The sequence below is a fragment of the Aegilops tauschii genome, chromosome 7 (genome assembly GCF_002575655.3).
Source record: "Aegilops tauschii subsp. strangulata cultivar AL8/78 chromosome 7, Aet v6.0, whole genome shotgun sequence".
NCBI classification, from domain to species: Eukaryota; Viridiplantae; Streptophyta; class Magnoliopsida; order Poales; family Poaceae; genus Aegilops; species Aegilops tauschii.
The window spans coordinates 402,638,589-402,651,023 of record NC_053041.3 but is presented as its reverse complement, the minus strand read 5'-3'; the positions used below and the strand labels follow the sequence as shown (position 1 = coordinate 402,651,023).

The window sequence follows — 12,435 nt, the reverse complement described above, 5'->3', positions numbered from 1 at the left end:
ATGTCCGGGTTAATTATAAGCCGGAGATCTACAGTTCAAAACTAAGGTGGCGGCTTATGAAGGGGACTAATGATATATACTCTGGTACAGTGGGTTATTTAAGCCACAGGGGCATTCAGAGTAAGTTGGTTATCTACGGCCTTACCACAGTTAAGCCGGAGGATTCTACGAAGCATGGTTTTCTTTAAAGCCGGAGGATTCTACGGCGCGTGGTTTCTTTAAACCGGAATTGTAAGCCGCCAAGATTCAATGGTTGCAGTTTTTACTAAGTGTGGTAAAACAGGTTTCACATATTGCAGTAACTTTTTTGGATCAAAATGGTCGGGCAAAGGAAAAAATTTCTAGACCTAGAAACCGAAGTGAGGGAGTTCTTGGGTTCGAACAAGGTTCTTATGCAGTACAAGGAAGGCTACTTGCGTGTGAAATGGATCTTAAAACAACTACCGCACTAGTTCTATGCAGGCCTAAGATCAAGCAGGAGCAGTAACTAGGAGAACTACCGAACTTGCGGGCAATGGTGACGAACACGAAGAACGTGGATGAACCCTATTGCAGATCTACTCTACGGGGTAGTGAGAACTTACCGGAGCTGAAGAGGTGCGGGAGTCGCCGCTGTTTATCTGGTCCGAGTTAGGGTGATGCAGCGGCCAAGGTTGACGAAGACCGGAGGCGAGACGACGGCGGCGGAGTGCGAGCTCAGTGAGAGAGGCAGCGGTGCGAGGAGGAAGAAGAGTGGCAGAGAAGCCCGTCGGGCCGGCCTATTTATAAGGCGAGCTCATAAAGCGGGCGCGAGAATCAAGGAGACCGTGGCGTGATTATCTCCCCCCCATGACGCCTCGATTTTCGGGATGACAGTAAAAGCAAAGATCCGTTGCGGATCCGGTGGAGTAAAAAACGGGCTTAATGGAAGATGACGTCACGGCGGATTATCCGGAGTCAGAGGATGACGTCACACCGGGTTATGGCCTCACATGAAAGGTAAGCCGGAGATTTTTTCTGTCGGAAGAGTTGAAGATTGACATGAGCCGGCTCAAATCAATCTGGGGCCTAATGTTGAGGATATAGACCTTAGAGTCACCCGCCAGGAGGGGCCGGGTTACTCTAATGGTCATTACCAGAAGCCCGGAGCCAAGCTTGAAGACGGTGGGCCAGAGATGGGCTTAAGACCCGGATATGGCTTAAGGCCCGTAGTTACAATCGTTATTATGGTAGAACTTATAGTGCAAGGCAAGTATGATTGAGAGTCCGAGCCGGACGCTCTTATGAGCCGGCTGGGACTCTGAGGGCTGCTGGGCGTCAGCCTCCCTATATAAAGGGATGACCCGGCAGCGGTTTAGGGACAAGAACAATCTCATCGAGAGCCGGGCATAGCGGTTTAGCTCCCTGGAGATCGTAACCCTAAATCAATACCATCTCAACTGGACGTAGGCTTTTACCTTCACCGTAAGGGGCCGAACCAGTATAAACCCTCGTGTCCCTCGTCCCACATTAACCCCTTCAAGCTTCCTGGTTGCGATGGCTCCACGACTAAGTCCTAGCTCGAGAACATCTGCCGTGACAATTCCACGACAGTTCCGCTTGGACAAAACACGAATCGTGACGTGATTGAATCTAATGGTGGGAAAAGTGAATGAGACCAAAAAGTTTCTCAGCTGAATGAGTTTTAGCAAAACCGTAAAAGGAAACGCTGTGTTTATAAAAAAGATAATGGCAACTTCAATGTATCAGGTAAAGTCGCCTAAAATTTTGAAGCTGAATCAGGAAAGAAAGGGATGTGGCTTCTTTCCAACTAAAACATCTACCGTTGATCGACCAAAATCTTACGAGTAGTATTTTGAAAACTAAATACAAAATCTGGTTCACTCGTCCTTGAGTGTACTCTGCTTTCTCTATGCTATGAAATTCATTTCTATCACTATCAGTTCTACTATCCAAAGATCTATTTCTCTATGCTATGAAATACTCCCTCCGTTTCTTTATATATGGTGTATTTGTTTTTCTTTTATAAAATTTCATAATGTAAGATGCATTTGTTCTAATTCCTCGTAATTCCGATCTTGGCCCTTCAGAAAAAGAAAAGTATCTATCCTCTGATTGCATGCATCTCTAAGAGAAAGAAAAGGAAACTATCTCTCTCCTGGTTGCATGTATCTCTTCCTTTCCTAACCTAAATGATTTACTTGCCGCTAATCTACGAATTAGACAAAGGTAATTTCATCCTAAATACTCCCTCCGTAAACTAATATAAGAGTGTTTAGATCACTAAAATAGTAATCTAAACGCTCTTATATTAGTTTACAAAGGGAGTAGTTCATAATTATGTGCCTTGGTCACCGTGCTGAAAATAATACACCTTAGATAAAGGAATGATGGGAGTACCGTAGAACCATTGTTCTACAGTTCTTGGCTTAAAAAAACACTATCCAAAGATCAATCACTGTGATTTTTCATTTGTAGTCTAGACTTTGGACTCCTACGTCTTCTTCGAGATCTCATAACAGTTTCGAGTTTTCTCTCCATTTTGACAACGACATACAAGGTCATTATCCTGGTCAAATATCTGTGGCCAAAGCTCGTATCATCGGTGGCACATGTGGTGGCGCCATTCTGCTTATTGTACATTGTGTCGGTCCGATGTAATGCCGGAGCTCCTCGTCGCCGGTTTGGTAGCCCCTCTCACTAGCACCTCAGTGTGGTTGTCTGGTCGCGGTGGTGCCGCACGCTCGGTCTATGGCAGCGTCGAGGGTCCTTCATCCCATCCACTGACCCCGACTTCGCCCCCCTCCTCCCGGTCATCCTCGGCCATATCTGGGTGTGGTTCTGTCGGATTTGGAGCATCGTCTCGCCGGCTCATATCCAGCGCATGGGTGGGTTTGGTCGTTGGTCGAGTGCTCATTGGTCGTTTCATTGGTCATTTGGCTTCATCATCAATGTTCGGGCATGACCTTCTACTCACTTACGGATGGTCTCCGTCACCTCCACAGTTCCCTCTCTACGGCCTCAATGGCGACTGGTCCGGTGGCGTTGGGCTGGTGGCCTCTTGCTCTGTGATGTCACTCGTCATCGTCGTGTTAATCGTCTCTAGGTCATGTTGCGGTTGACTCGTGTTTAGGCTCTCACAGAGTCACAGTTGACCTCTCTATGATGTTGATGTTATTCAGTCTAGGTTATCTTGGACATCATTTTTATAGGTCGTGCCATCTTTTGTATGGGTTTGTGCCGTCTTCCACGTTGTACTCTCTCCTGCATGCTTCAAAAATAGAAGGATACAAAATTCCGGTGCACATAGTTAATTTGTAATAACTAATGCACATACCAATTAGTTAGTGGCTTGCAACTGGCAAGCAATTTTAATTTGGAAGACGTGTCGCCCATGGTTTTTGCAAAGCTCTTGCAAGCATCCCTCTTCCATATTGAAGAGTTCATCTATTGCTTCATAAACAAACGTCAAAATACAAGAGGTGATGTCACATGAATGGTGTTTGCAGCCTAGACTCTAAATGATTTCGTTTCAATGCACCGTAACTTCCAGAAATTACCATGAGCTACCATATCCTTTTACATGTATAGTCTGACTAGATGTTGTATCATAGCATCCAAGAACGCCAAAAGGATGCCGTCCTAGTAATCATTATGAGGCTTCAGATTAGGATAATCCGCTCGAAGCTTCTCTTCGGAAAGAATGTCATTCTCATCTTGAGGAGTCCATAAAACATGAACGCCCTAAGAAAGCAAGCACAAAAAGGTAATTTATTATTATCAGCGATGTTAGGGGAAAAATGACATGGATAGCTTTGGCGTCCACTAATCTCAATTAGACAACTGGCAGCACTTGTGTAAATTATGAAAAAAGATAGAAACATTTTCCATACCCGAATTTCTCGGTTAGGTATAGAGTTGAGTTTTTCTACTACTGCTTCCAGATCTGCGGGTCTTCTGATTTTGGGGAACTTCAGCGCTCCCTTGGCAGCAACTAGGATGGTTACCTGAACGAATTGCAAATCATTACAAAAAGTCTTTATGCAAACATTAAGCTTCACTTTAGTGACAAAAGAATACCATATCATCGAAATTATGTTAACCAACATGTCTCAAACAACAAGTAGTTGGCGTCAAAAAGGAAGCATTGAAGACCCCTTTTCTGGAAACAATTTACTGTGGATGAAGTTAACGTACCACTATATATTCGTTTCTGGAGCCATCTAACTTTTTGGAGTACTCTTTCGTCCGCTTGATTCCTTCCAAGTTGTAAAGTGTTTCTTCATCAAATTTGCTCCTCTCCTTGATAGAAAGTTTATCGAAATGCGCCTCCCAAGTATCCGCTCCATTTTTCACATTAACCTAAAACAATTTAGACAGCAACATTACAGGACTCGATCAGTTCAAATATAGGAGGCTGCATATAAAATCCTAGTGGTCATCTTAAACGAGAAGAACCATCTAGCCCCGTAGATGAGCTATGTAGTACAGGTTTCTTACTGATAAGCTTGAAAATACGCAGCAATCCCTGTGACGGCTCAATGAACATATGGTCTCTGCATAATGAGTCAGGGGAACGGGATAAGCAGGTCAGTACAGATGAACAATTAATACCAGCCATAGATCTCTACAAGATGTATTGACAGTAAAAATCTGATGCAAGGTTGTATATCCTTAGTGCACCTGTATCCGGAATAGTTACAGTCACATTCAGTCATGCGAATAAGATGGGCAGTTTGGGTATATGCTAATATAAATATTTGATAATTCTTGTCTTGAACACCACTCGTATATACTATGCTCTTACATATTTGTCGAGCTGTCTGCAACATATGGCCTAGCTTCGATCGATCTATCTATTTATTCAGAAACCACGACAGAAACAACATTCAATACAGAGTTGCCAATTGACTTAATACTCTGGAGCTATGACTCTATGTTGTCCAACCTAGCTTTCCGTTTCTTCTATATATATGTTGAAATCACTGAACATTGTTTTCAACGAGAGGGTGAACTTAACAACAGAATCAAGATAGTTTGAACAACAAAAGACACGAGTTAACCAGTGCAGAACTTTAAAGTTAACGACAAACTGAAACTATTGCACAAGCAGCCATGGAAGTCAATGCTTAGGAATCACATACAGCAAAGTACCCAGAGCCTCAAAAACTTAGGAATCACATTACCAGTCAACATGAATTTGTACGAATGCTTGTTGGAAGCCTGTACTCTCTCCGCGATCTCGTTCAATTCCTTCTGAAACGGTTTCGCCCAGCCGAGCAAGGCAACCTGAAACCGTGAACAAAAAGCAACCTGAAATTGTCACGACCTTCATTGACTTGCATTAACTACCACTAGTGCCCAGTGATAAATTAAATCAAGAGAGGTAAACTGCTGCGCTGCTCTGAACTGAAGAAGATCGGGAGAACCTGGAGCTTAACCACGGTCGTCCTCTGGCGTTCGTACTCGTAGTAGTACCAGACGGCAGCGATGAGCAAAACGAGACCGACGAACAGCACCCAGAATATCACATCCGAGTTGTCGTCGTCGTCGTCGTCCTTGGCCGCGCGGCGACGCGACGGCGCGCCGATCGATATGTGACTCGACGAGTCGTAGAACGAATACGAGTTGGAGGACGACGATTCGTCGGGTTCGGAAGAGGAGTAGGAGCGCCCGCCCATGACGCCGCCGGACGCGGCGCGGGCAGCCTGCGGGATGAGCGCCAGCGCAACGACGGCGGCGAGTAGCAGAGCGAGGGCAAGCGGGGCCCAGCGGCCGGCACAGCCGGCGGTCGCCATGGGAGGCGGGGGAGAGGGTTTAGCTAGCGAGCGAGGGGTTTGCAGTTTGATCGAATCGCGGCTGCTCGGTAATGCTGGCCCTAAATAGGACTCCTCCAACTCTGGTACATCTGAGTTTCCTGGAAGGCGCCTCCAACTCTCTCTGTACATCTGAATTTCTTGGAAAGTACTCCTCCTAAGAATTCAGTCTAGCTTAGCATGTAAGTCTCCGACATAGCACTAACATGGAACGTGGAGTTCTAGTCGTGTTCAATGTCGGCTTGTGTTCAATGTCCGAAGACATAGTTTTTTGTCTTTCGACGTGATCGTGCAAGTGTTTGTTTAGTTTTACTCTGTCTAAATAAAAGCCAACATAAATTGGCTACAAATTGCTGGAATCTGCAAATCTTCGGGGGGAAAACGTCCAATCAGATAGTCAAGAAATATTTGCAAACAAGTCTAGCCATCTACTAACACCTTTTACGGATTCTGATATAGACTACGTACGAAGCAAAATTAGTGAATCTACACTCTAACATGCGTCCATATATATCCATATGTAGTCTGTATTGAAGCTTGGAGGATTCTTCGGTCTTATTTATAATTTTAATTCTTGATGATGTTTCTTTGTGCAAAGACTAGCGTTTTGCTGTCTTTTCAGTTTTACCACGTCGTTATGTACGTGACTTGTACTATGATCCTTATGATATAAATGATGAGATGCGTATTACCATGCCAAAAAAATATGTGGTTGGATGGTTAGGAGGACACTGGTATCTAAACTCGTCAAGGTTTAAGTCTTGGTGCTCGCATTATTTCTGGATTTGAACTCATTTGTGTAGGTGAAATTTGTGTGCTCCGAGGAGGCCATTGGATAGAATGCATTGCCGACTTGAGCACTGTCTGATCCATCATACTGATGCCCTCTCGTTGGCATTTTTTTTATAGGAGAAACTCCACGAGCACCGCGTCCTAGTCGGGACTCGAACTCAGGTGAGTTGGCAGCTACCTCGACTGTCCAGCCAACAGGTCAACACCCTGTCCTCAGATAGGGAGTATGACACTATCTTTGGCATCAAGAAGTTAGGACATCTCCAACGCTGTCTCTTAAATCAGACGCAATATCCGTTCGTGGATGCGTCTAGACATGAATCAACATGAATGGTCTACCCTCCATTCTGTGGTACAACACATAACGCATCCAGGCTATACAACATGATGACTATCAAGTTGCAACACTCAATGTATCAATGAATTGATCCAACATACGGAGCAACAAGAAGCAAACTTACGATCTCCATGATCGACGCATCGGATGGCCACCTTCTCTCCACTTTTGTGCAATCGCACTGTAATACTTCATGGCGGCAGTTTGAGATCGTGCATCGTCGATGGGCTAGCGACTTCATATTGCGATCATGCAAGTTAAAAGGTGCGGAGTGTTTTTGCTCATGAAACCAAGAATGCACATTTAACCAAAACACCGCACCACTTCATGCCTACAAAGTCCGCAATTCAAGCCAACCACGGATCACACAACTCATCCTTCATCATTGAGTATTCCGCCATCGTGGTTGCTCCAAAGAAATAATTTAAACTTAAAAAAGAAAAAACTCAATGACATTTGGCTAAACACTTGTCGGGTGTGGTGCCCAGCACAGACAGCGTTGGCAGTGAGCAGAGGATACCTGTAGCCGGAGTGGGACGGTGGCGGCGTCGGGCTAGAAGGGTGCAAATAAGGCTGAAGGAAGAGACGGAGTGGAAGAAAAGTGTAAATGGGCTACGGGTGCCGGAGTCCTACGTGGCAGAAGTTTGGACTCCTGCAAACCTCCTCCAGTTTGTGGCCAGTTTGCAGGAACACACGGACGCGGCCATTTGCAGCACCTCGTTGAACGGCAAAAGAGTCCGAACACCTCGAGACATTTGCAGACGACTCTCACTCCCACGTGTATGTGCAGAAGTTTGGGCTGTGGCCAAAACTCACCTCGGTTTTGCTATTCCATAACTTTCGTGCAGCTCAGATTAGATGGAGCACGACCTGACGCGTCCTGGCTGGAGGTTGCAGATGAAAATTTGGTCTATGTTAGGGAGCCAAAAGATCAACCTTTTTAGGCTCTAACCAATCTGACGGCCCAACCGCTTACTGGCCCACGGAAAGCGCTTCGGCCGAACGTGATTGCCTTCCTACTCAAAAAAAGAAAGACTAACTTGGCCTACCCAGGTAACAGGCAGCACACAGCAGCAAACACAATGGGTACTCAAAATGAAAGCTTGCTGTGCAAATTCTAAGAGTGAATATCATTATCCCTAAGCAAAAGCTCCCATCCTTTAATTCCAGAAATTACAGGGTTCAAACTTCGATGGCTGTAATATACGGGTCGAACCAATAATAACCTCAGGGCAAGGCTAGCTTGATGGTAGTACTTCCGAGACACCTAAGGTGCTGATCATCTCAAAAATATTTGTGCGGAACCGAGTCGAAGTCATCGTAGTCGAATCTTGCACGTTCCCTTCCACTCTGCACCTACTCACACTTATTAGAAAACAACAGAGGGCAACACAACGGCAAGAAGGAAAAATACATCTGCAAGTCTGAAGAGCTAACCTTCATCAAAAATGCATGATCACACGAGATGTTCTGATCAATTGAGGTCAGCTTCTTGGACAAAGCCATCAACCTGAAGAACATTTGTTAGAGCATTAAATCAGTCACAAAACATTAGTTGTTTCTGCTCCATATTTAATCATATTCAGCATGTGCCTAAGAATAAATTCTGGAATAGAAAAACATGCCACCTACTAAAATAGAATTAAGCAATCCAGTAACTATATTTCAAATCCTCAGTGATGTTCGTTGAGACTATGCTAGGACACAAAGAGTGGAAACTATGTACCAAGGAAAATGATAGATTTCAGAGATCTAGGAGCGTGCACAACTTATATATAACATATAGTATGAGGGTAGAAAATAAAAGGCATGAAACCATGTACCAAGGAAAATGATACATTTCAGAAACCTAGGAGCGTGCACAACTTATATATAACATACAGTATGAGGGTAGAAAATAAAAGGCACGTACCTTTGAATAGAAGAGTCTATGTGCTCCACCATCTCACTACTTTTATATTGCTCAGGATCTTCATTAAAGCTGACCATGCCATCCTTCTGGTTTATCGTTGCATGGATCTCACCATCTTCAATCTGAATTTATAAAATAGTCAAATTGTGTGATAATGTTTTCCGTAGATGCTAAAGATCACCAGACTGCATACAAACACCTACCATCCTAAGTACATGCATCTCAGCTTCTTTCGGGGTGTTAAGTTGAACAGAGCTGGCAATGTCTTCAAGTGAAAGAGTTAAGTAGGTCTGGGTCAGCCTCTGGATGTTTCGCTTGTACATTGAAGAGAGCACTTGCTTCACTAGTCCAAAGTTGTTATCCTGAAACACGCAAATAATCAGAAGTAGTTCCCAGCAAGGAGGTAGGTACAGCTGGGGGTATGCCTGGTAACAGACTGACACTAGTCACTAACGGTAGAGCATGTTAGACAAAGAAGGAAAGAGAAAATACTCACAGTTTGGAAGGCCTCTGCATTTGACTGGATGAATGTCTCCAAATCAGAGTAGCTACCAGTACCATAGCATGTAGACAGATCGACGTAAATCTAAAAATTAAACAGTATAGACAGCATTAATGCTTCCTGAAAGAGCTAAAAAGGATTATCATGTAATAAAAGGGATAAATTACATCATTTATAGCAAAGGCACATATTATTAAAGCATGGCACTGGTGGTGACAAGACATCCGTGTACTTATTGTCTTAGCACTATGAAACTAAGTCAGTTCATTTTTAAAGTCTAAGGTATGCACATTGTACCAAGAATCAATCAAATGTAGCTGATAGAGTAAAGCAATAAACATCATTCAATAGAATAATGCACGAATAACCACCATAAAAAATTATCAGAACTGAATCAATTTGACTACCGTGGCACCAAAACCAATGAATAAACTAGGAAGGGCGAAATAATATACTATGAAAAATTATATATCAGAACTAAATTTAATTTGACTACTGTCACGCCCAAAGCCAATGAAGAAACTCGGGAGGGCAGATGACTACCAGTCTACCACATTGCATCCAACAACTTGTGAGTGCAAGAGCAACACCTTTTTACACTGGATACATTTGAAATTATAACTAATGGGAAGGAAGTATACCTGAGTGTGATTTTTCAGATTCCTTTGAGCAGTCGAAGATGTGTACTTGGGGAATGACGGAACCTGTTCCAAAAATTCAATACATCTCAACTTGACATACCACACCGGACTTCAACAAAATCATTCCAAATGTAACAAGCTATCTAAACATGATACGGAACCACCAGTAGAGCAAAGGGCTTACAGGGCCATTGGTTTTCGTTCCAAACAAATAATGATGGACAACGGTTAATGATTACGATATGCACGCACTAATATGGGCACCAATAGCCTATGTTGCCATATTTTCTTCATTCACTGACAAATTTTGTATATTTGTGCTCCTATTTGTACCAACTAGGGAAAACAAAACAAAGAATTATGAATTTATGATCATCAAATCACAATAGGTTTATCACATTATCCCATCAACAGAAGATAGGAGGAGGGGTTCCATGCATTCAGCTTGTAATGCCAGCAAATCTGAAACACTTGTAGTCTCTTTTCAGGGATATGATATGTTACTACATTAATCTAGCATTCTAGCATCAAATTTGGCCCTATGTCATTCACATTCTTACCTTAGACCTAGCTTAATCTAGCAAGTGGCATATATGAATAGGACACATCTTTGGTATTAATGCATCGCTTTCTTCTCCAAGGTGTTTCATTTAATCGATTTCCTATTTTCTATGTGGTAGTGGTCTTAAGTTACATATTCCATTTTAAAATGATTTTATTTTGATTAAAGCTGGGAAGAAACAAACTTGTTCTCCCAACAACAAATGCAGGTGACAACAAACTACATCTTATATCTTATTTTGGCAACTAATGATGTGCATCTATCTATAGGAAGCATCAATGTCGTCGATCAAAGTTAGGCAGGATAGACATGCCTTAATTGATCCAAACCCAACGCGATAAGGCAACTTTTCCCTAAAAGTAGCATCATAAATCACTATAGAATGCAAAGAAGTGATATACCTGTCCACTCTGAATGAGCGAAACTAGGACATACTTCTTGTAAGCCTCGACAGTAATTGCATTCAATGACGACATTGGGGCAGTAACAGCCTGAAAAAAGAAGTATATCTTCGGTAAACAGCACAAACGGAGAAACGGCTACCCAGAAAACTAGTCGCATAGTTGAAGGCCTCACATTGTGAAGAAGCTCCAATGCTTTACGGAACTTCTTCAGCCCAATATATATCATCGCCCTGCAAGAGAAAGCAAACTAGTAAGCAAGTCAACACATACTCAAAAACCATAAGCCATTCGACAAAGTTAATCCAGACCCGTAGTAGCAGTAGAGGAACAAGTCCTTGGGCTGATCAACTTCGAATATATCGTCTTCCAGGACGCTCAGGCCAGCCTTGTACTGCTTGGCCAGCAGGCACAGCATCAGGTATTCCGCATGGAGCGGGGTAAGCTGCTCTGACGATGTCTGGATCTTGCGGACGGCCGCCCGCAGCGGAGCAATCCCTCTGATCGGCGCGTTGAGCTGCATGACCTCGTTCTTGAGCACCCTACACACATTCAGAACTGCACAAACAAACAGATTAGAAAGTTTAGCCCGCGGCAAAACGAAACGGAACAATTCGATTTGATAATCGCACGGCACACACATTTGTCGGGCGCCATGCGTATCTGGTCGGCCGAGCAAGAGGTGAGGAAATCGGCCACGGTCACAAGAAGGTCCCCGCCGGCGTGGGCCCTCAGATTAGCAGACGACGACACGAAAGAATCCCTGCGGAGAGTAAACGAACGGTTAGATGCGCTAGGGATCGATCGACGCGAAGGAGAGATTGGAGCGTCGCGGCGCGATGGACTCGAAGGGGGTTAGGGTTTTGGTGAAGGGGGAGGTGGTGCGGGGTCGCGTACAGGAGGTAGAGGTAGCCGAGGGAGTGGGCGCCGGGGTGGAGGTGGGAGAGGAAGGGCAGGAGGCCGGCGGAGTGGGCGCGCAGGGCGTCGCCGTCGGCCTGCTTGAGGAGGCCGTGGAGCTGCGCCAGCTCGTCCGCGCTCCCGGAGAGGCCCTGGATGTGCGCCACGAGCGCCTCCACCGACTCCATCGCCGCCGCCGCCGCCGCAGATGGGGCTTTACCCTTGCTACTTGGTTCGGATTCGGGGGTTTGGTCTGGTGCCGTTCGCGATGCGGCTTTTCGCCTGGTTGGGGGAGACGAGACGGGACGGGACGAGCGGCGGATGGTGCTTTTGTGGGCACGCGACCGGCCCAAAGGTGTCTTGTTCTTGGGGGCCTCTACGTCTGAGGAATCTGGACCGTTCGGTGATTTTGGAGATGTGATCTGCCCCGTCCATGTACCCAATTCAGCCACAACATGTGAGACGGAAAGAGATCATAATAACCGTGAAAAAGAAGAGGTCGCGGTTTATGACTCTGTCGTTTGATGGAAGGAGAGAACAATGTTTGAAACTGGTTTCTACCACACATTCATGATGTTGAATCAGCAGAGCTTCAT

The 12,435-nt window shown here is 44.7% G+C and overlaps 2 protein-coding genes across 3 annotated transcripts; both read right to left on the bottom strand.

Annotated features, from left to right (window-relative positions):
- Positions 1-3,391: 3,391 nt before the first annotated feature.
- On the bottom strand, positions 3,392-5,831 carry LOC109744210 (FLUCTUATING-LIGHT-ACCLIMATION protein 1, chloroplastic). The gene is made up of 6 exons (XM_020303304.3): positions 5,409-5,831; positions 5,166-5,268; positions 4,480-4,535; positions 4,177-4,341; positions 3,873-3,986; positions 3,392-3,723 (listed from the first exon to the last, which is right to left on the bottom strand). Exons 1-6 carry the CDS (start codon positions 5,775-5,777, stop codon positions 3,622-3,624), a joined length of 909 nt encoding a protein of 302 aa, XP_020158893.1. The 5' UTR covers positions 5,778-5,831; the 3' UTR covers positions 3,392-3,621.
- A 2,180-nt stretch (positions 5,832-8,011) lies between these two features.
- On the bottom strand, positions 8,012-12,174 carry LOC109744209 (COP9 signalosome complex subunit 3). 2 transcript variants are annotated; one of them, XM_020303302.4, is made up of 11 exons: positions 11,840-12,174; positions 11,584-11,705; positions 11,254-11,500; positions 11,118-11,175; positions 10,943-11,032; positions 9,980-10,042; positions 9,333-9,422; positions 9,040-9,198; positions 8,837-8,958; positions 8,362-8,434; positions 8,012-8,280 (listed from the first exon to the last, which is right to left on the bottom strand). In XM_020303302.4, exons 1-11 carry the CDS (start codon positions 12,025-12,027, stop codon positions 8,209-8,211), a joined length of 1,284 nt encoding a protein of 427 aa, XP_020158891.1. In that variant the 5' UTR covers positions 12,028-12,174; the 3' UTR covers positions 8,012-8,208. The 2 variants fall into 2 exon arrangements, with proteins under 2 accessions (XP_020158891.1, XP_020158892.1); XM_020303303.4 differs by having other exon boundaries at positions 8,012-8,274; positions 11,840-12,172.
- Between the last annotated feature and the right edge of the window lie 261 nt (positions 12,175-12,435).